Source organism: Parasteatoda tepidariorum, chromosome 10 (genome assembly GCF_982258835.1).
Source record: "Parasteatoda tepidariorum strain Cologne lab strain chromosome 10, Ptep-v5.0, whole genome shotgun sequence".
NCBI classification, from domain to species: domain Eukaryota; kingdom Metazoa; phylum Arthropoda; class Arachnida; order Araneae; family Theridiidae; genus Parasteatoda; species Parasteatoda tepidariorum.
Window position 1 is genome coordinate 81,314,249 of NC_141764.1, and position 20,162 is coordinate 81,334,410.

The 20,162-nt window shown below is 27.2% G+C and overlaps 1 protein-coding gene across 4 annotated transcripts in view; it reads right to left on the bottom strand.

Annotated features, from left to right (window-relative positions):
- Positions 1-3,192: 3,192 nt before the first annotated feature.
- Positions 3,193-20,162, bottom strand: part of LOC107456426 (PHD finger protein 21A) — a 39,528-nt gene continuing 22,558 nt past the window's right edge. The window contains exons 4-11 of one of the 4 annotated variants that reach the window (XM_016074286.4): positions 19,686-19,862; positions 17,503-17,832; positions 12,063-12,251; positions 10,878-11,067; positions 8,966-9,222; positions 7,780-7,987; positions 6,137-6,240; positions 3,193-3,925 (exon numbers count right to left, since the gene is read on the bottom strand). In XM_016074286.4, the coding sequence (XP_015929772.2) occupies positions 3,821-3,925; positions 6,137-6,240; positions 7,780-7,987; positions 8,966-9,222; positions 10,878-11,067; positions 12,063-12,251; positions 17,503-17,832; positions 19,686-19,862 (1,560 nt within the window). In that variant the 3' untranslated portion in view covers positions 3,193-3,820. Of the gene's footprint in view, positions 3,926-6,136; positions 6,241-7,779; positions 7,988-8,965; positions 9,223-10,877; positions 11,068-12,062; positions 12,255-17,502; positions 17,833-19,685; positions 19,863-20,162 lie in introns of all 4 variants that reach the window. The other 3 variants (XM_016074285.4, XM_016074287.4, XM_087153191.1) reach the window with 3 other exon arrangements.

Below are 20,162 nucleotides of genomic sequence, written 5' to 3' on the forward strand. Positions count from 1 at the left end.
ACACATACGAAATTTGAGAAGAGCAATTGACTTACATACTTTATGAGATATATTTGAAAATACCATAGCACCAACCACCAAAGAATTATTGAACAAGTCATTGTATTAAAAAAATAAAGAAAAAAAAATAGATGAAAAGAAAAAAAAAAAGCCACAAAGTATTTGATAGTAGATTACATCACAAATGTGACATGATAAACTTGACTCAATAAAACAAAATATAAAATTATAGTACCACAATAAATTGTTTTGTTTAAACAAAAAACATAAAATATCAAAAACTTAAAACATATAGCCATCACATTTTTTCTTCTGAATAAATATATTTTATGTACTTTCATACATAGCTAGAACTTATGAAAAGTTGATTATACTCAATTAAAATTATATAATTAATCAATGACTTGTAAACAAAAACACTGTACTAGAGCTATGTAGTAAAAAATTGACTAACAATTATTACAAAACACGACAACAACTGCAACATAATGAAAACAAACAAACGAAATACTGAACTGAAATTTTTTGTAAAGAGTTTTAAAAATGAAATATAATTGTTTGCATCAATCCTTTCTAAACAGCTTTCCATTAATAAAATTAAATTGGAGAACTTTCAGCTTCTCAATTCAAAAAAGAGCACAAAATATGAATGATTGTTTAGCATTATTCCTCTCGAAATAGCTTTTCTTCAACCAAATTAAATTGAAGAACTTTCAACTTCTCAATATGAAAAGAACATGAAATATAATTGTTTTCTCAGCATAGTGTCTAAGATAACTTTCCTTTAACTAATTGCATTAAATCAAAAATTTTTGTGTGTACATTTATTAATAAATATTCTAAACAATTTTTTTTCCTACAGCTAATCTTACAAATTTGCAATAGAACATGCTTATTTTCAAACCCTTCAATGCAAAACGTTTCAAAAATTGAAAATTGCAATATATTAATTACTTTTGCACAAAAAATTTACAGTAAAATTTATTAGATTTTACAATTACATTTGAATTTACCAGATTTTCAATTCACATTAAAATTTACTCAAGATTAAAGTTTACAACTAACCTTTTGAATGCATTATTATAAAGTGTGTTTCAAGATGCATTTATTTCAGGCAATAAACTTTATTTAAAATTCTTATATCAAACAAAATTGATTGAGATACTAATAGCTCATAAAGACTTCAATCTTTAATAAATTTTCGGTTTTTGCATTAAATCATTTATACTAAGTAATATAATCAGTTATTTTTTCCTTAGCAAAAATAGTGAGAATATATAAAAAAATTTTATAACTAGAGTTTTTTTTTTTTTTTTTTTGAAATCTAAATTAGCAATTAAAAATTTAAATGAAGAAGTATATTTAACGTTACAATATAAATACCCAATAAACAAGAGAAAAATTATTTATAATAATTATTTTAGGAAACCTTATTTTAAAAATTTGACATTTTTGAATTCTCAATACATACAAACTAAAACACTTAAACGGGAAATGCTTAAATTAAAAATTATAATTCCCTATATTAATAGTTCTGGTATAGTTCTAATATATAAAACAATTTAAGAAAAAAAATTATTTAAAATAGATATTTGAGATAAACTTATTTCATAATATTTGGAATTTATTGATTTAAAAAAAGAAAAAAAAACCCAAATTATAATAATAAATATCTAAACTAATAAGAAAAATGGCACTACAGTATTTAACAATAAGAAAAAAAAATTTAAACATTTATGAAGCTAAATATATTTTTTAAATAAATATTTGAGGTAGAAAAATATTAATTTTCAAAATGTAAAAATTCTTTGCACCTTTAAATCAAAATTAGCTTTGAAAAATCTAATTTTTTCATTAAAAAAATCCAAAACTATTATAGAACACTTAAATTATTAAATTTATTATTTGAATGAATATAAGATTTATATCTAATTATATTTTTAATTATGAAACAAGCAGAGGGGGAAGATTTTATGCAAGAAATATTTAAGATATTTTTTTCTATTTACATGACAAAATTTGAAACAGGTTTGATTTATGAAACAAAAACATGCATATGTATCAAATATACTGTAGAAGAATTATTTTTGAAAAGACAACCAGTAATTACTCCAACGAGGACTTAACTTTATTAAAAATTGCAAATTATAACAATATTTTCACGGAACACTTTTCCACATATTGGTATATTTGGCAAAGTTACATTTTTAGGAGACATCAATGAACTTTCCTCATGGCAAAATATTGAGCAATAACTGTAATTGTTTCGCTGGATTTAAGATAATTTTGCAGTAACTTAAAATAAATTTTTAGTTGACTATTGTTATCTTCTGAAAAATCAGAAGGAAAAAAAATAGAATGTTTACTGTATACTTTAACAGAATGCATAGCTGCCAACAAGAAAAAGAAAAAATCCAATACATTTTGAAAAATACGCATTTCTAGCTAATTATACTTCGAAAGATTTCAGATGTAGAGATTTTTAATAGTCAATAAAAAAAAAAATAGAGCAATGTAACACTATACATTTAAATCAACTGCGATATTTCAAAATTATTAAATAGGGGACTTAAATTGAGTATAAAATGATTTTATTATGCTTATTATATTCTTAAATTAATTTAAAATAGATAATAATAGTATATATATAACATTGGTCATGAGCGAGTGAAATTCGTGGATAATCAAACAATTTCAATATATTTTAATATTGTTGTGAGAGAGATAGAGAAGATGAAATCATTGGGGAAATTCACAAAAAACTCAAGCATTTTATAATAGGGATTTTAAAGGAAAAGTTTTGCAATTTCCCCCCATTGCTTAATGAATTTGTTTCAAAGGATAAAAAATTCAATTTCATCACTCTCTAAGGTCACATGATTCCTTAATCAATAAAGAAAAAACTTATACGATAACCATTTCTAAAAAAATGCAAGCGTCTGCAGTTTTAAAGCAGAAAATTTTAGCAGAAAATTAATCTATAATTATGGTAAAACCTTTTGTTTAGGATGAATTAAGAAAGAGAATTTAAATAATGAATTAATATAAAAAAACACATTTTTATATACATAAAATCAATTCTGAAAAATAAAAACTGAAAATTTTAGAATATTTCAAAGAGAAAAGCTTGAAATTGATTACTATTTATGAGGTATACTTCATTATTTAACAGTAATTAAACACTAAATCAATGAAATAGATAATAAAAGATTTTGATTAGCAATTTTTCAGAAGCTTCCTTAAAATGCTCAAAAATAGACAAAAATAAATAAATAAACAATAATAACTTTTTTTGGTTGATTGAACCAGGTGAAACTGGTAAAATTCAGTAGTTAATTTAAGAAATGGTAGTTATGACATTATATACAGTAAAACATTAATTCCACAGAATGTGTAATTATTTCAGTTCAGTATTTCATTCAATTAGCTAAATACAGTGCTAAAATTTAAAAAAGTACTAACTATATACACAGAAAAAATGTCATGAATGTTGTTATATACAAATAATGTAAACAGGTACAGCCTAATTAAAGGCTCCCACAGCATTTTGGTAGTACCAGGGAAAACATGCATGTCAGCATTAATGGACAGTGCTGTTCAAATAAATAAGTGAGATGCTGAACTCCAGCGTTAAATTATTTAATTACAAGTCTGTACATATCTCAGTTATTTTTAGTAAAGGTAGCTGCACCAAATTACCCTACCCAAATTATTGTTCATTGGGTATGTTCTAAGCTCCAGCAACTGATGCTATGAATTATCATTAAAAAGCACCGAAATTGGCACATGAAAATAAGTTTTGAAATGGGAAAAAGGAACATCAAGAGCACATTCTCACACCATTTATCACATTGCTGATGCGTTCTACAAGATTTTCTGTTCCTTTCAAAGAATTCTGAAGCTCTGATTGTCGATTTTTCTGATTCTAAAAAATAAAAAATATTTAGAATTTTATAAATAGGCATTTAATTCATCAAAGATAGTAAAAAGATTTTTCAAAATTATTTATAAAGAGAGCTCTGAACTTTTTAGAAGAAAAAAGTCTTAACCCGATTTCTATAAATGAGGTTCGCTTCATTATATATTAGTAATATTCATTTAAATATTCGAGCAAAGCAGTAATCTGTACAAAAATTCTATTTCCATAGGGATTTTTTTTGTGTTGGAAACTTATTCAATCTTAAGGAATTTTCTAAAATGTACAAAAACCAGGAGAATTTTAATTAAACCAGTAGGTCAGGAGAAACTGGCAAAATCCAGTTTACTGGATAATCCAGTAGAGTAGGTAGCTGTGTATATAGTAAATAAGAATTCTTTCTCTAAAATTGTAAAACTTTTGCAAAGAAATATAAATATGTATAGATTAAAATGACACCTTTGAAATTAAAAAAAAAAAAAAATAAATAAAATAAAACAGCATTTCACTTCTTGCAAAAAATTTCAACCAAGCTCTCAACCCAGTGGCAGAGTTGCGATGACACAGCGAATCTGACACAGATTGTTACAGAGCTCTTACAATAAGATTTTTCTTCTTTGAAGCAAAATATTTTAGGTTTCTTTTCTGTACAAATGTTTGAAAGATTTTTTCCTGCAGAATTACATTGAAAAGATGCCTTTCTTGCACATCAGGGGGGGGGGGAGTACATTTGTCTCCCCCTTTTTTAAAAAAATTTGGTTGAAATATTTAAATCCTAACAAGTCACGTCGATTTCATCGTAAATATATGTAATATTTTTTTTTCAGCAATTGTCGCTACAAATTTTTATTTTTTCTAAAATCCAGAAGATTTTTATTATTTATATTCTAATGAATTTTTAAAAAATACTGATATTATTACAGCACTTGAAGTTTAGAATTGCAGATTCAAGAAACCACTCTTTAATATCACAATTAATCAATGCGGTGCTTCAAACATTCCTTCAAAAGTCATTGCCATAAATTTTCCCATTTTTAATATTAATATCCTATTTTTTTAATCATTAAATATCCTATTTCTTTTTAAATAAAATTTCATTAGACGAGAAACTTAAATTGTTTATTTACTTTTAATGCCACAATTTCACAATTTCTTTCGACTTTTCAACTGTTATTGCTAATGTTACCTGTTTCCATAGGGTTTTTAAATTCAGGTTATTTCTTAGTTAACATTATTTTTACACATAAAATTTGAATCATGCATTTAAATAATCACTTTTTGAAACACTCAATTTATGCAGATATCATAAATTCATGTAGTATTTCTATTGTATTTTCAGCAGTTATTGATATTGATTTTTACATGGTTTTAAAATATCTCAATATATATTTCAGACAATATAGGGAATTCAAATTGTACATTTGAGTATATACTTTTGAACACAAGATTCTATAGATTTTGTTTAGCAATTATTGCAAATTATTTCCTCATAGTTAAAATCCAATATTTTAAATACTATATTATTGATTACAATAGCTGAATCTCAAAACAAAACACTCATTTGAGTAAGCTGCTTTTTGAAGAGTCCTTTGTGCCTGATTTTACTGTCAATCTTTCTTTCGGCAGTTACTCTTACGGATTTCATGATTTTTAGTTAGCATTTTTTTTAATGTGATGATATGCAAATTGCGAAAAAGGTGATGTTTTCGCATTTAGAGCATCTTTCCTCCCACAAAATGCGAGAATATCGTTTACTATATTAATAAAAAAAATATTACAAAATTATAGTTTTATTTTACCCAAATAGTTTTTTTTGTAAGCACAACGCGTTTGTTTCTTTAAATAAGTAACATAAATATTTGTTATTATTATAAGTATTTTGTAAAAAAGATATTAGAGTGGTTTGTAGCAGAAAGCCTGAAAAAATTCTGGCACGGGGGTACTCAACAGTTCAAGACACAGAGACAATTATCCCTGTCTTCCATAACTTGAACATATATTGCCTACTCAGAAAACAATAGATATCGTATTTAAAAAAAAAAAAAATTGAAAAATAAATAGAGTTTGTTTGTTGACTAAGTTACCTTTATTTTATCATACTTTTTCCTACATGTTTTTCGCTTTGTTTTCAAAGAATCATAGAAAAATTTTGAAATAATGGAATAATAAATAAGATATGATAATAAATAAGATTATATTATGAATAAAATCATTACTTACAGTAGAATAATCTTTCAACTGATTAAGTCTACCTTCCAATTGAGAACGCTTTAAACGCAACTCCAAACTTTTCTTGAGTAATTTTCGCTTCTCATCCTCTTTGGCTGTTTAATTAATTAAGAATTAATTAATTTAACATAATCATTTATTTATTTTTTAAGCAAGAAATGAGCTAGGCATTGATAATTTAGTAAAACAATGCAGTCAGTAAAACAATTAAAAATTTAATTGAAAATAAAATATAATGTATTGTACAAATGAATTAAGAAATTATACAAATTTTTGGCATAATCATAATAAATTATATTTAAATGAATGAAAAATTAAAAAATGAATTAAGAAAAAATTTGTTTAAAATAAATAATGTGGGGTAAAACCGTTTAACTCAATTTTTCAAAAATTAGTTTGGTCATCTAGTGAACAATCTTTGAATTTCATTCTACTAGTCAGGAAGAAGGTCCAACCATATTGGCGTATTCATGTTAATTAATTCATGGCACATGTTGTAGATAAATTTGTTTTACTATGGCAACTGTATAATTAATGTTCTGTTGTTTTCAAGTTATCTTTATTTATTGGCCATTACAGCTATAAATATTATTTTTAGTTCAATTTATTACATGTTTACTAAAGATACATACCTTAACAAACAATAGAGATTTACCCTAACAGTAGAACTGCTGTGTTTGATTTCAGTGAACCCTATCTATGCTGAGCCCGCAAAAGCAGCAGTGCAACAGTGGAGAGAAAATAATTATATCTAAGGCTAAACAAAGTTTACACACCCCACAACAAATTTTATTCAGGATCCTTTTCCAAAGCATAAAAAGCTTTATTTTCATATTTTTTAGAATTTCTTAGAATTCTTAATGCAAAATTGCAGCTTTTATATGGATACAAAGAAATTCTCTGGCATTTATTTTAAACATTAATGAGCACTAGATTTTCGTAGGGAAGAAATTCTAAATAAGGCCTTGATCAACAAAGGGATGTCAGATCAATAAAGAAGAAAATGTTATAGCATTAGAGCTAATTTATTTATTCATAAAAAAATTTAAATAAGTAAAAAACTCCGTCAATTACTTTAAATTGTTTACAGCTCAAATAGATAAAAAATATAATTTTATGTTATAAATATAAGCATATATACCAAAATGTTATGCTATTTGGTTGTATTCCATTACCGTGCAAAAAATCTAAATTTACTCTATAAGCTGCGTAATTTATAGTAAAAGATAAAATAACTCACTGATAAATTTACCTTCAAAATTCAATTAAAAGTATAATTTGATTAAATGTTTAATTTGTTAACAAAAACTATGAAGATTAAAAATATTTATGCAAATGCAGTTTAAAGATTAATATAAGTTTAATCAGTTTAAAGATTAAATGTGTTGTTTAAAACCTTTTATTATGTAATTTTTTTGTGACAAAATTCAAACTGAAAATACATTATTTTTATTTTTTTTGCTTCACTCAAAATTTTTGTTTATGAATACAAATTTCTAAGCCAAATAATACCACTGATGAAAATGCATTTGCACCTTACATATTTCTTTTAATCAGCTTAGTCAAAATTAGAGTTCAAAAGCATTTGTTTTAAGAGCCACTAATTAATAATATTGAATGTTAAATAGACAAACCTGCTTTGAGCATGTCATAATTTTGTACAACAGTGAGAGAGACAGTCCTAGACTGGCATTCACTGCATTGCCACGGAACTTGTGGTCTTGCAATCAATGGTGGCTGCATGCAACCAAGATGTTGTTGTTTAGCACATGTATCACATTTTACTAGATCACCAGGTTGCGTGCACACAATGCATAATCCAGACAACATTTGTTCAACATTCTATAAAAACAATTTCATTTTACATTCTAAAATCTTTCCCTTTTAACTACTTACATTTAATACCTTAGTATAATTTAGGTACATGTATTTTAAATGCAGCTTAATAAATGAATATTTTTTTCTTTATTGGCTATTATGTTTTACAAATGAAATCACATTTTAATTATTTCATTAGTAATTAAGTTAGCTTGGAACAGTCCAGTTACAAAATTAATACTCCATTAAATTCAAATGACCACTTAACATGTAAGATAACATATAATGTTCCAAAGATTAATTCAAAATAAAAGACAAATTGTTTTTAAACTTATATCTGCATTAATTTAAGACTTTTAAAGATACTTTACTAAGAGCATCATTCTTATTAATCTTTTCTTTTTTCTTTAATCTGTATTCTCCTTTGGATTCTATTTGTTTGCCTGAAACATCATGAACCAAACTTCATATTTTTTTCCAGGTTCCATTTTTCTCACCAACTGTTAGTAAGGTTTGTTTTTTACTGGTACTCCTGCTTCAGATTTTATCCTTAATTTTAACTATCTAGTATGCTGCTTCTTAACTGGTACTCTCGCATCAGACTCTTTTCAACCGATGTGACTTGTCTTCAACCTCTGTTGCCTTTAGCAGCTAGTTTATATCAGGGCTTGATTCAGGAGTTCCCGTGTCTTCTGGGTGGTGTTCAAAATTACAGAGTTGAAAGATTCGTATATTCAAAAGTTATAATATGGGTTGTTCTTAGTATGGGTTGGCAGTTTAATATCAGTTACAAAATAAAACTAGTCCAACAATTCTTAGGCTTAATAAAGTGGGACCTGATTGCAATAAGTTTCAAATGTATCAGATTAAGAAATGCCTAAGACTTCTCCAGTTGGTTTGGTGCTTAGTAATATTGCGATGTTCAATTTTCACTCAGTGATAATTTTTTACAAACATATATAAAGTATAATCAGTAAAAACTGGTGACAACTAAAATTATACCTTTCCTTCATCAGAATGAGAGAGAGCTTTATGAATTCCATTTACAACAGTAACTGAACTGTTAATTGGAGATGAGTTAGGAGATGAATTAGCTAGAGATGAAACAGCTGGAGTTGAGTTAACTGAACATGAGTTAGTTGTCATTACAATAGCGGCATTATTTTGAGGTGGCTGTACTTCAGCTGGTTTATCTTCATTTGCTGGACAAATTCCGTTAGTGGGACAAACAACTGGTTTAGTTTCCAAACGAGGACGACCTGCAATCAGAAATAAGTATGTTACTTTCACAGCTACAACAGTACACAAAATTTTTTTTCCACTTAAGTTGTTAAGGTTAAATGCAGGGAGATTTACATGTTTCATTTCGTAAGTCAAAATAATAATTTCAATGGAGTTTTTAAATTAAAAGAATTAAAAAAACAAAACAAATCAACTTATACATAAAATATTAGTTAACAGTTGATACAGCCACATTTATTTTTGAAGTAATTCAAAATAGTTCTCAGTGGAGAAAATAGTTAATTACAGTAGAGCCCTGATAATACACAGAACTGGGTGGCAAGGGCATGGCGATAGTAAAAATTGCAGATAATCCAAACAAACTAAAAAAGTAAGGTGGAAATGCAAAAAAAATTTTTAAAATGTATGCATACATGTGTTTATATTTAAACATACAACAAAAATTTTTGTTCTATGTCTAAATCACTAAAATAGAACAAATTAATAATTAGTACATGCAGATTTCATGAAAACATTTATACATAAAAATGTTAAAAAAAAGTGAGTTTACATAAAAAAAAATCATGCACAATAAAATCTGCAATATTTCTATGAACTTAAGGATAATTTGCATCACAGATAATCCACTCACGGATAATGTGGACTGTACTGCTTTTAAATCATCAAATCAAAAAATAAATTTAATACTTAACCTTTTACAATCAATTTTCACTTTCAAAATAAACAGCAATTAACTTCAAGCTAATAATAGGTTTTCTTTTTCAGTGATAAATATTAAAAAGCGATAAACTATTACATTATAATTTTACCAATAATAAATAAATATTATACCTAAAAACATCACAGTTATATGCGTAATGCCTAAGGAGAATAGAAACATTCATCTTAGAAAAGAATGCATGAACCATAAATTCAGTACTGTTAATTGTAGTTACTTTGCTTTCTTTTCTTATCTACACGTTAAAAAGAGTAAAAGAGAATCACAACAATTAATAAAATAATTCTAACTCTTTTAAATCAAAAGTAAAAACCTTACTCCAAGCACCTGTAAAAAGTCACACAAAAAATATGAAATAACTGATGTAACCAATGTAATAACCCCACAAAACCCTTAAATGCTTACTACACTATTTTTCATACCACTTGGATAAAAAATAATAATAAAACATTCTATCAATCAGCATTCATAAAAATAAGGTTGACAGCAAACACTCTGAAAAAAAATTTCCCTGAGTTTTACCCCCGATTGATTTTATAAAAATTTATCCGATTTTCATACCTGGTGGGATAAATTTTATTATTAATGTTTTGGTTAGGTCTTATTCACAAATTTAAAATAAATTTTAAGACCATTATACATGACAATTAAGTTGAATGTAAAAAAAAATTAAATTATTGCAAGACCAATTGGACTTCTACAGACCTCAAAGATAAATGTATTCATTTTCTTTGATTTATGAGTAAATTCTTTGATTTTTTTTCTAATTAGATAAAGTTCAATGACTTTTTCCTATTATCCTTGTCCTGTGGAAACTCTGAAATACTACAAAATTTAGGAATAATTATAAAAATGCATTTTAAAGGAAAAGTGTCAAGGAATCGTGTAACAATAAATATGTTTGCGTAAAACACAATATGAGAATACCAGTAATCAAAAAAATCCATTAATAACCTCTAGGTCTTTTTTGAGGAGCTGTAGATGCTTGAGCTGCTGCTGCAATACGCCATTTTTCTTCTAAAGCAGCATTAGAGAACTGAGGATTTGCTGTAGATCTGCGCTTTCGCTCCATTCTCTTATTTTTCAAGTCACACAAAGAATCTCTTGTTACAAGTCCCAATGCTGTAAGAAATTCTAATTTTTTCTGAAAGTAAAGAATGAAATTCTGTTATGAATTGTTTTAAATAATATCAAGCATTATGCATAAAATATTTTAAGACAAAGCAATCAAAGAATACATTATTTAACAAAAGAACTGATTTCCCAAATAATATGGCAGTTATAATTTTAGAATAACATGCAACTAAAAGCAAGAGAACAAACATTTTTATCCAGTTAGGTTTACTAAATAATATTTATCTGATTGCTCATCAAATTGAATTGAATAATTTTGGAAAAAGCTTATAAATACTCCAAGTAACCACCATAAAAAATATATAACCTTAACATGCAGTTAAGTTATTTAATACATGCTTCTATAAATAAATATTTGAATAATTGCATAAAAATATTAATTCAATATATATAACTATTTTTAATATACAATTGCCTCGACGACACTACCAAATAATTAATAATATAAAATGTTCTATGAGTAATGTTTTTTATCTTTCTAAATTACATTTCACACATTCATTTCATCATTGCTTCTTTTAAAAAACCGTTCCAAAAATGGATTTTAACTTGTTTAATTCTGGAAAAATGAAGAAAAAAAAAACCTTTATTAACTTCAGAATCTTTATGGACAGGAATAATGATAAGTAACATTAAAACTTCTATAACTTTTCCTCTGAAGTATTTAGAGAAATTTTTTTGCTGTGATGCTTTTTTAAACATAATCTTTTTAATATGTTTTTTAATTTTTCACTGATTTCAAAAATATAATTAAGACTTAATAGAGTAAAATTATCTCTTCATCAAATTAATTTAGTATTTTTTATTGTATGAGTAAATATTTGTGGCATATTTCCATATTCATAATATGGCAATCTCACCCATGACATTTCTTTGCATGCATTTGGATGACCAAGGTTGTTATACTGAGCATCAACTACATATTTGCTTATAAAAGTATATGTATTTATTTACACATACTTAAAAGTATAACAAAAAATTGCAATTAAAAATTTAAAATCTTACTTTTTGTTCCAATTTGTTTTCTATAGTATCAATTGTATTATTTGGTTGAAATTTGTCACTCAGGGTGGCAGGTGGACTGTCACATGAAGAATCCGAGTTGACATAGAATTGAGTTGTTTGAAATGTAGTGGAGGTGTTGGCTACAGCTATGGGATTACAGCTATTTATAGCTGTATTCTTTTGGCAAGTCTGCTTAAAAACAAAACAAAGAGAGAGATTTCAAAAATAGGAACAATATAAAAATCCAACATAAATCATTGATTAACTATTTAAAATTTTAAATTAAAGCCATTTCATCCAACTGTTATGGCATGCAAAATCTCAGCAATCATATTTTTGGCAAGAAAAACATTAAAAATAGGTATTGAATACCACAAAAACTATAATCTAGCTGTACAAAATAATTTACAATAAGTATCTTAATATGTCTAATTTTATTAACTCCAGATAACTAAACATTCGTCTAATAGACTACCGACCTTTCGTCTAATAGACTACCAAAAGAAAAAATCTTTCTTGGTATATGACATTTTAATAAAAAAAATTTCCGAAATATAAAAAATTAACTTAGGCTATAAGATAAATAAAAGTAGGGCACACCGATTTAAAACAAAAAATTTTCCCTCTTAACATCTCATATAACAATTTATCATTTTTGTGTCAAAGTTATTGCAACTAAAATTAGTTACTTATTTAAAATAAATTCTGTGCCAATAAGTGTATATATTTTTTAGAGAAGGGAAGCTATTTTAAAATAAATAAAATACCCTCTTTTCCATGCATTCTTCATCAGTAGAATCAGAAATGATTTTCACACTTTTTATAATTATCATACAGTTATCAAAACTGCTTTACAACATACAGTGAACTCTCACTTATGCATCGGTGCAAGGGGCCAAGAGAAAAAAGCGCATAAGTGAAAAACTTCAAAATTCGAAAACGCAACGTAAATTGCAGTGACAATATGAATAAATATGTTTCTAAAGATTAAATGTTAATATTTATACTGTTTTGGTATTTACTATAATTATACAAAGAAAAAATTTAACATACCTTAAGACAATTTATTTTCTTACAAAATAATCTGAATACATGCTTGTATTTGTTTTTGCCGACGTTATTCAAAAACAGTTTTTTCCAGTTCATATAAATGGGATAAGGGGGAGTTTCAGAAGCAAAATTAAATTGTAAATAGTCATGAATAGTGTCTAAAGCTCTCAATACTGCTGCGTGATTTGGAGGAACTTTATCATCTCGTCAGCATCATCCACCACGTTCTCATCGTTCACAAGTTTTAGTTAGATATAAATGAACAGTTCTTCACAAAAAATTTGAGTTTTATGGGAGGGAGTGAAACATCACATGATAAATTTCTAAGAAAAGTACTTGACGTCATAATATGCTGCACAATATGTTGTTCAAGTACTTCTGTCAAAACAGATCACCTTTTATTTACTCATAATGTCCATCTGACTGCAAGTAAGTGATCGCGGTCTCTTTCATCTTTCGTATTCCAGGTGTCTTTTTTTTTCTCTAGAAAACAGCACGGGTGTAAAACTAACCTCTGGACAAGAGGAATGGTCACTTTCTAAGAGATGAATGCGCTTTCATTGTTGTTGGCGTAACAGATAAGACACTCTATTCAAAATTCTAGAAAGAATGTCTTTCCAGAAACAGCAAAAATGAAAAGGTCACAGGGGGAAGCAAATTCAATTGGATCTAACAACATATATTTCTTTGTATCTGTAACAAGGATTGCTTATTTTCTTCATTTTTCATTTAAGACATTTTTTTTAAAAAAGAAAAAATATTTAAAGGATTAAAAAATTTAAATGTTAGCCTAAAATTTCGGGGCATAATTGAAAAATTTATTTTTAGAGCGACGCATAAACGAAGGATGTTTATCATTATTTTCCTATCTAATGTTCTGGGACCTATAAAAATCTTCGTATAAATGAAAAAGGTGCATAAAAGAGGTGGTGCATAAGTGAGAGGTCACTGTATAAAAAACATGCAAACTTTTTTCCAATGCATCAATTAAGTGATATGATGTAATTTCCTAATTTATTTGTTTGATTGGTTCACATTTATCAGACAAAATAAGAAATGAATATGAAAAGAAAGATTTTGCCTAAGCTGAGAAGAAAATTCGATTAACTTTACAGCATTAGTTATGCTATATATGGCTAGGAAAGATTCTTTCTATTTCGATATTTTTTTGATAAAGGTGTATTTCAAATGTCACCAGAGAAATGGTGTATTATATATTTGAAATTCTAATTTTTATGCAGTTACAGACAAGAAAATACTTGCTTACTTGTGTTTCAGGGAAAGGTTAGCCAAATCTTTTAACAAAAAATAAGTACCTTTTAAGTACTTTTTAAGCACTCAAAAATATTTTTAAGCACTATATACTTTAACAAAATGTAAAATATTTTTCAAAGACGTTACATGAACATGATAAAATAACTAGTTTTTGAGAAGGAACTCTTTTCTTGATCATATTAGCCATTATAAAATGGTCAAGAGACTTTTCGATTCGATATCAGCGGGTGAAATATGAAGCCTAAAATAGCAAATATCTTGCATAATGCAACAGTTGCACATGAGAGTGCAATAGTCTCACTGAACCCAGCTCAGTAGACGCACATGTGAACTGACAAGTATTTCATCAAACATGTAAAATTATTGACGCTTTCAGACGTTATCGACCAACGGTACACCAAAATAAATTGTGAAAACGTTGAACAATGTGAAAAGCACGCTTTTGCGTAACACGTGGTGAAAATCGACATGGTAAAGAAAAAAAATCTCATTTTGGAAAAGGGAAAATTAAGTACTTTTTAAAAACACCCAATGAAAAAAACACCTTTAAGGGATTTTAAAAATAAAAATTGAAAATAAGCACCTTTAAGTATTTTTTAAAAACTCTACGCATCATGTTTATTTATAATTTTCTGAGTAAGGTTTAGTACACTCTAGACTAAGTAGATACACACTAAAACTAGTAATAAATTGGGAAATGAAAATCCATTAAGCTAATTTTTTAGTCCCTAAATTTCATGCCTAAATGATATTTTAGAAAGAGTTAAATACGTTATGGTATTATCTTCAGGGGTCTGTCTAGGTTTTTCTGAGAGGTACCTATTTTGTGAAAATTTAGACATAATTTGTGAAAAATTTAAAATTATATAAAAAAAATCAACACAAAAATATGGTAAAAATATGGATTTATCGTTTCTTAAGGGATACAAAAACAAAATTTTAAGAAAAAGTATTTTGTGAAACTACCGTTTTTCCTTAAGTTGAATTTGTGAAACTACCGTTTTTCCTAAAGTTGAATTTGTGAAGGTACCGCTAAAAGGTAGTAAATTCGGCCTGGACAGACCCCTGATCTAAAATATTTAATTTATCTGGAGTAAGTTTTCTTTAACCATATCGTTACTCTTTCAATTTCACAAATGCATAAATAAAAAATTTTCATACAGTTTTTTAAAAATATCCCTTAAAATCTAATAACCTTTCCAGTTATTTAATTTTACTCATTTCATTTCCCCCTCCCCCTTCTAAATATGAGTGTCTTAACTTGTGTTGAATGGTAAACTACTAAAATAGTCTAATATTCATCAAATATACAATAATTCATTTTACAAGATAGTTAATTTTATAATATGATATTGAAATACTTTATTGAATGTACATTTGAAAGATATATCATTTCCAAAGATTTTAAGTAATACTTACAATTTTAGTCAAGTATTTCAATTACATTTAACATCTTTAAAATTTAATCTTATATATTTGTTACTTTACATTTAAATTGCATATTTTATGTCTGTAAGAATGTAATATTTTTAAAAAATTACTAGTTATCTAATTAAAAAAAAAATTCCAATAAAATAAATCCGATTTCTTTTCATTGTTTTTTTTTTTTTAAATCATGATTTCTTTAATAACTGTACAAAAAAGCAACGTTAGAATAACACAACCAAAACCTTTATATGTCGATTATTGCGTCCGATTTTACAAAGGATTCGACACCATCCAATGATGCCAGTACAAGTGACATTTCCGCACCAAGAAAATGACATTGACTAAAATTAAAATCTTTTGTTAAAAATCATGTATCTTCGATAACATTTTGAAGTCAATGGAGATATCCCCTAAGAACGACCAACCTCCATTAACAACCATTTCACTGTGGAACAGATAGTGGTCGCTCCAGTGAGGTTTCACTGTATCAACATTTTTTCAAGCATCTAGAATGTTTGGAAGAAAATGCCAATCATCAGAAAAATGATTTACATTCTTCAAACTGATTGAATATCAAGAATTCATGAGAAGCAGTAATAGAATACTTGAGAGTGAAAAAGCAAAAATTGGCATGTAGTCTGAATAGTACACATTATTTTACCTATAAATTTTATCAGGGTGCATAGCCATATCTTTCAACAAAAAATAAGCACCTTTTAAGTACTTTTCAAGCACTCAAAAAATATTTTTAAGCACTATATACATTAGCAAAATGCAAAATAATTTTCCTTTACATAATTATGATAAAATAACTAGTTTCTGACAAAGAACTCTTTTTTTGATTAATTAGTCATTATAAAATGATCAAGAGATTTTTCAATTCGATATCAGAGGGTGGAAATGAAGCCTGAAATTGAGAAATGCAGCTGAGTTGCACATGAGAGTGCAATAATCTCATCAAACTCAGCTGAGTACACAAGCGGACTCACGAGTATTTTATCAAACCGGTAAAATGATTAGCGCTTTCATACGCTATGGACCAAGAGTACACCGAAATAGATTGTGGGTGAACGAATTGTAAAAACGTTGAATAGAACAATGAGAAAATGCATAATACGTGGCGAAAATCGACAAGGTGAAGAAAAAAATTCTCATTTTGGAAAAGGGAAAATTAAGCACTTTTTAAAAACACCAAGTGAAAAAAGCCCCTTAAAGGGCTTTCAAAAAACGAAAATAAGCACCTTTAAGTACTTTTTAAAAATGCTACACACCCTTTATGTTTTATAATATAAGGTAGTGAAAAGATCCTTGATTGTCTTTAATTCTGAAAACTAATTACTTGCTTTTTTCTGCCTACAATAGAATTCTATATTTGATAAGAAATTTGATTAGTTCTTTACATAATGTGAAATCAGTAGTCGATTCATATACCAGACGCACACATAAACTCTTTTGAAATTAAAAATGGGGAGTTGACTTGTACACCAGAAAATGCAATATTTTAATTATTTGGCAGAATTATAAAAAGATTTATCTTCACATTAAAATTCAACTTTAAAAACAATTATGTCCAAAATTTGAAAGAAATTTTTTTTCCTCCAGCAATTACAATTAATTTAATGAATTATTAGGAAACTATCTTGTTAATTAAAAATTTAATTTAACAATCAGAAGTAAAGATACATACAACTGGAGGAGCAGGGGTACGAGGTGAAGGCGGAGGATATTGAGGCACTCTGATTGGTGGAACCAAATTTAGCAATACTTGTGCACCATCAGCAGTACGATTGGACGGAGATGGCACTACAAGTACTGGATGAATTTTTTGATGTTCAGCAACTTTTGTTGTCAGCAATGTACTGGCAGCAGCTGTTGAACAGTTCGGCAGGACAACTGTACCCATTGGAGCTTTGAAAGTAAATGTAGTAGCTGCAGGAGTGGCAATATTGTTTATTGTTGGAGGCACTGTTTGGCGTACTGTATTTATACAGTTAGTTATGGGCTTAGTCACTAGGGTCTGCAAAATAGAGTTGCAAACAGAAAAGATTTGAAAATTTGAGATAGGACATTATTTAAATTGAATGTAAACACATGAATAAATTCATATCTGACAATTTTTAATGAAACATACACTTAAAAATTTCAGAAAAGTTTAAGCAATGCTCGCAAATATAATTTCTTTTATATATATATATGTACCAAGGGAGCTTGCAAGTTAAATTGCCTGGCATGCCCAGGAGGATGCAAAAATTCTGATATGGCTTTAAAATTTTTTTTAATCTGAAATATTGATTATGTGTTCCACAAATTTTAAGGAAAATCACCAAAATGTCAGATGTAATAGATAAACAGAACTTCAGAAGTGTTTTTGCTTTTTTTTAATAAAATTTCATTTATAAGATAAGTTTTGAATAATTTTTTTAATCTTTTTATTTATTATTCATACTTATTACATTTATTATTATTACTCATAATTTAATCCAAACATAAAAAGTTGTGACTAACACAAGAGCTTTGTCACTTAAACTTAAGGTGATAAGCTTTGATATGTCAAGAAGTGGAGATAATTTATTTGTGCAATGAACAATGCATTGAACAATTTAATGATGCATTCCAACTCATCTGTCTAAAAAGTTAGCAATTGACATACAAAAGATTGGTCACCCTCGATTTAGTTCCAGAAAAAAAATAAAGCATTTGAATCTATCTCAAACAACTTCTGACCCACTCTAAAATTAGAAGACTTTCTAGGTTCATTCTCTTAACTTTCACTATATTCTACGCTATTGTAGTTAAAAGCCTTATTTCATTATAACAAAGCCCAAAAAGTAGTTTACTGAAAGCTATTCGAACATTTTCAGATTTGTAAAGCAGAGTGAACTCTTAGGAAATTTTATAAATTGGAAAGAAGTAAATTTGTAGCTTAGCAACAAAGCTAGATATAGTTTTGTTTCTTGACTTATGCACTTCTTACAGCTTGTTTTTATGAAGATTAAGAGTGTGGTAGAATGTAATGATTTACAAATCAATAAAAGAATGATTGAATCATGATGTGTTTCACTACTCATAAGTAGTTTACATATCAACTTGTAATTTAAAATTTAATTATAAAATAGTGTTCATATTTATAGACGCAATGGATAAGAAGGAACTAATGCACAACAAAGAAACATAATTACTACAGAAAACTTAATTGTTTGCCTTTTTACTTCCTACAAAACTACTAACTATTTCTAACAAATATAGTCAGGTGTTTAATTATGAACTCTTTTGTGTTTTCAAACGATGCTGCTTGAAATATGCCATCAAAATATAAATTATATAATTGATATTGAAATTAGCATTATTATAATGTTAATTTCTTCACAACATTAAATATTGTAATTTTTAGATTAAGTTGTACAAAGAATTTTAGGTTAAGTTGTACAAATAATTTTATGTTGTACAACATCAATGTATGTTATTTGTAATTGAAAGGAAGCAGTACAATGTCCATGGATGTTATTCACAATTGCAGAACAGTAGTACAGCATTCAAGAATGTCATTCACAGTTAAAGGGAAGCTGTGTACTATGCATCAATATTATTCATAATTGAAGGGAAGCTGTGCAGAAACCAAGAATGTTACTCACAAGTGAAGGAAAGCTGTACAGCATCTTTGGAATTATTTGTTAAAACAGAGAGCTGGATGATCTCCATTTTTCTTTACACCAAATGGAGCTTTAACAAATAATTCTGAAGAGCTGGAAAATATTTTGTCAATTGACGAGAATTGTCATTAACATTGTACAGTTATGCTATCTTTCAACATGTTAATCAAATTAACTACAAGTAATTAGACATGGAAGTACACAAAAGGTATTTACTTACCGTTGTCAGTTTATTATTTGCTAGAGGACTCCTCTGTGAGCCTACAACTTGTGTTTCTTGATTTGGTGTTTGTGGTCTAGGTGATTGTGAAGCAACAGTAAATGCTGCAACATTTGTGGAACATGTATTTGGACTAGGCTTTTCTAGATTTTTTCTCAAGCCCTCAACAACTTGTTTCTATAAGAAAATAAGAGATTTTAAAAATGTTAAAGTACATACAGTAGAACATAGGATAATGATTCGATCAGGAAGAAAAAGATAATATTAAAATATTGACCCTTTCTTCTTGCTTGCAGACTACATTTCAGCTTTAATTTAGCTTTTTCAGGCATAAATTTTTAATTTAGTTTTCTTTTTCAGAAATTTTTATGGTATATGTTTAAAATACTTTTAAACAATTTCAAATTTAAGGAGAGTTAAAAGTTCGTAATAATTACAACACCAAATTTTTAAATCAAAAATTTAATTCATAATTTA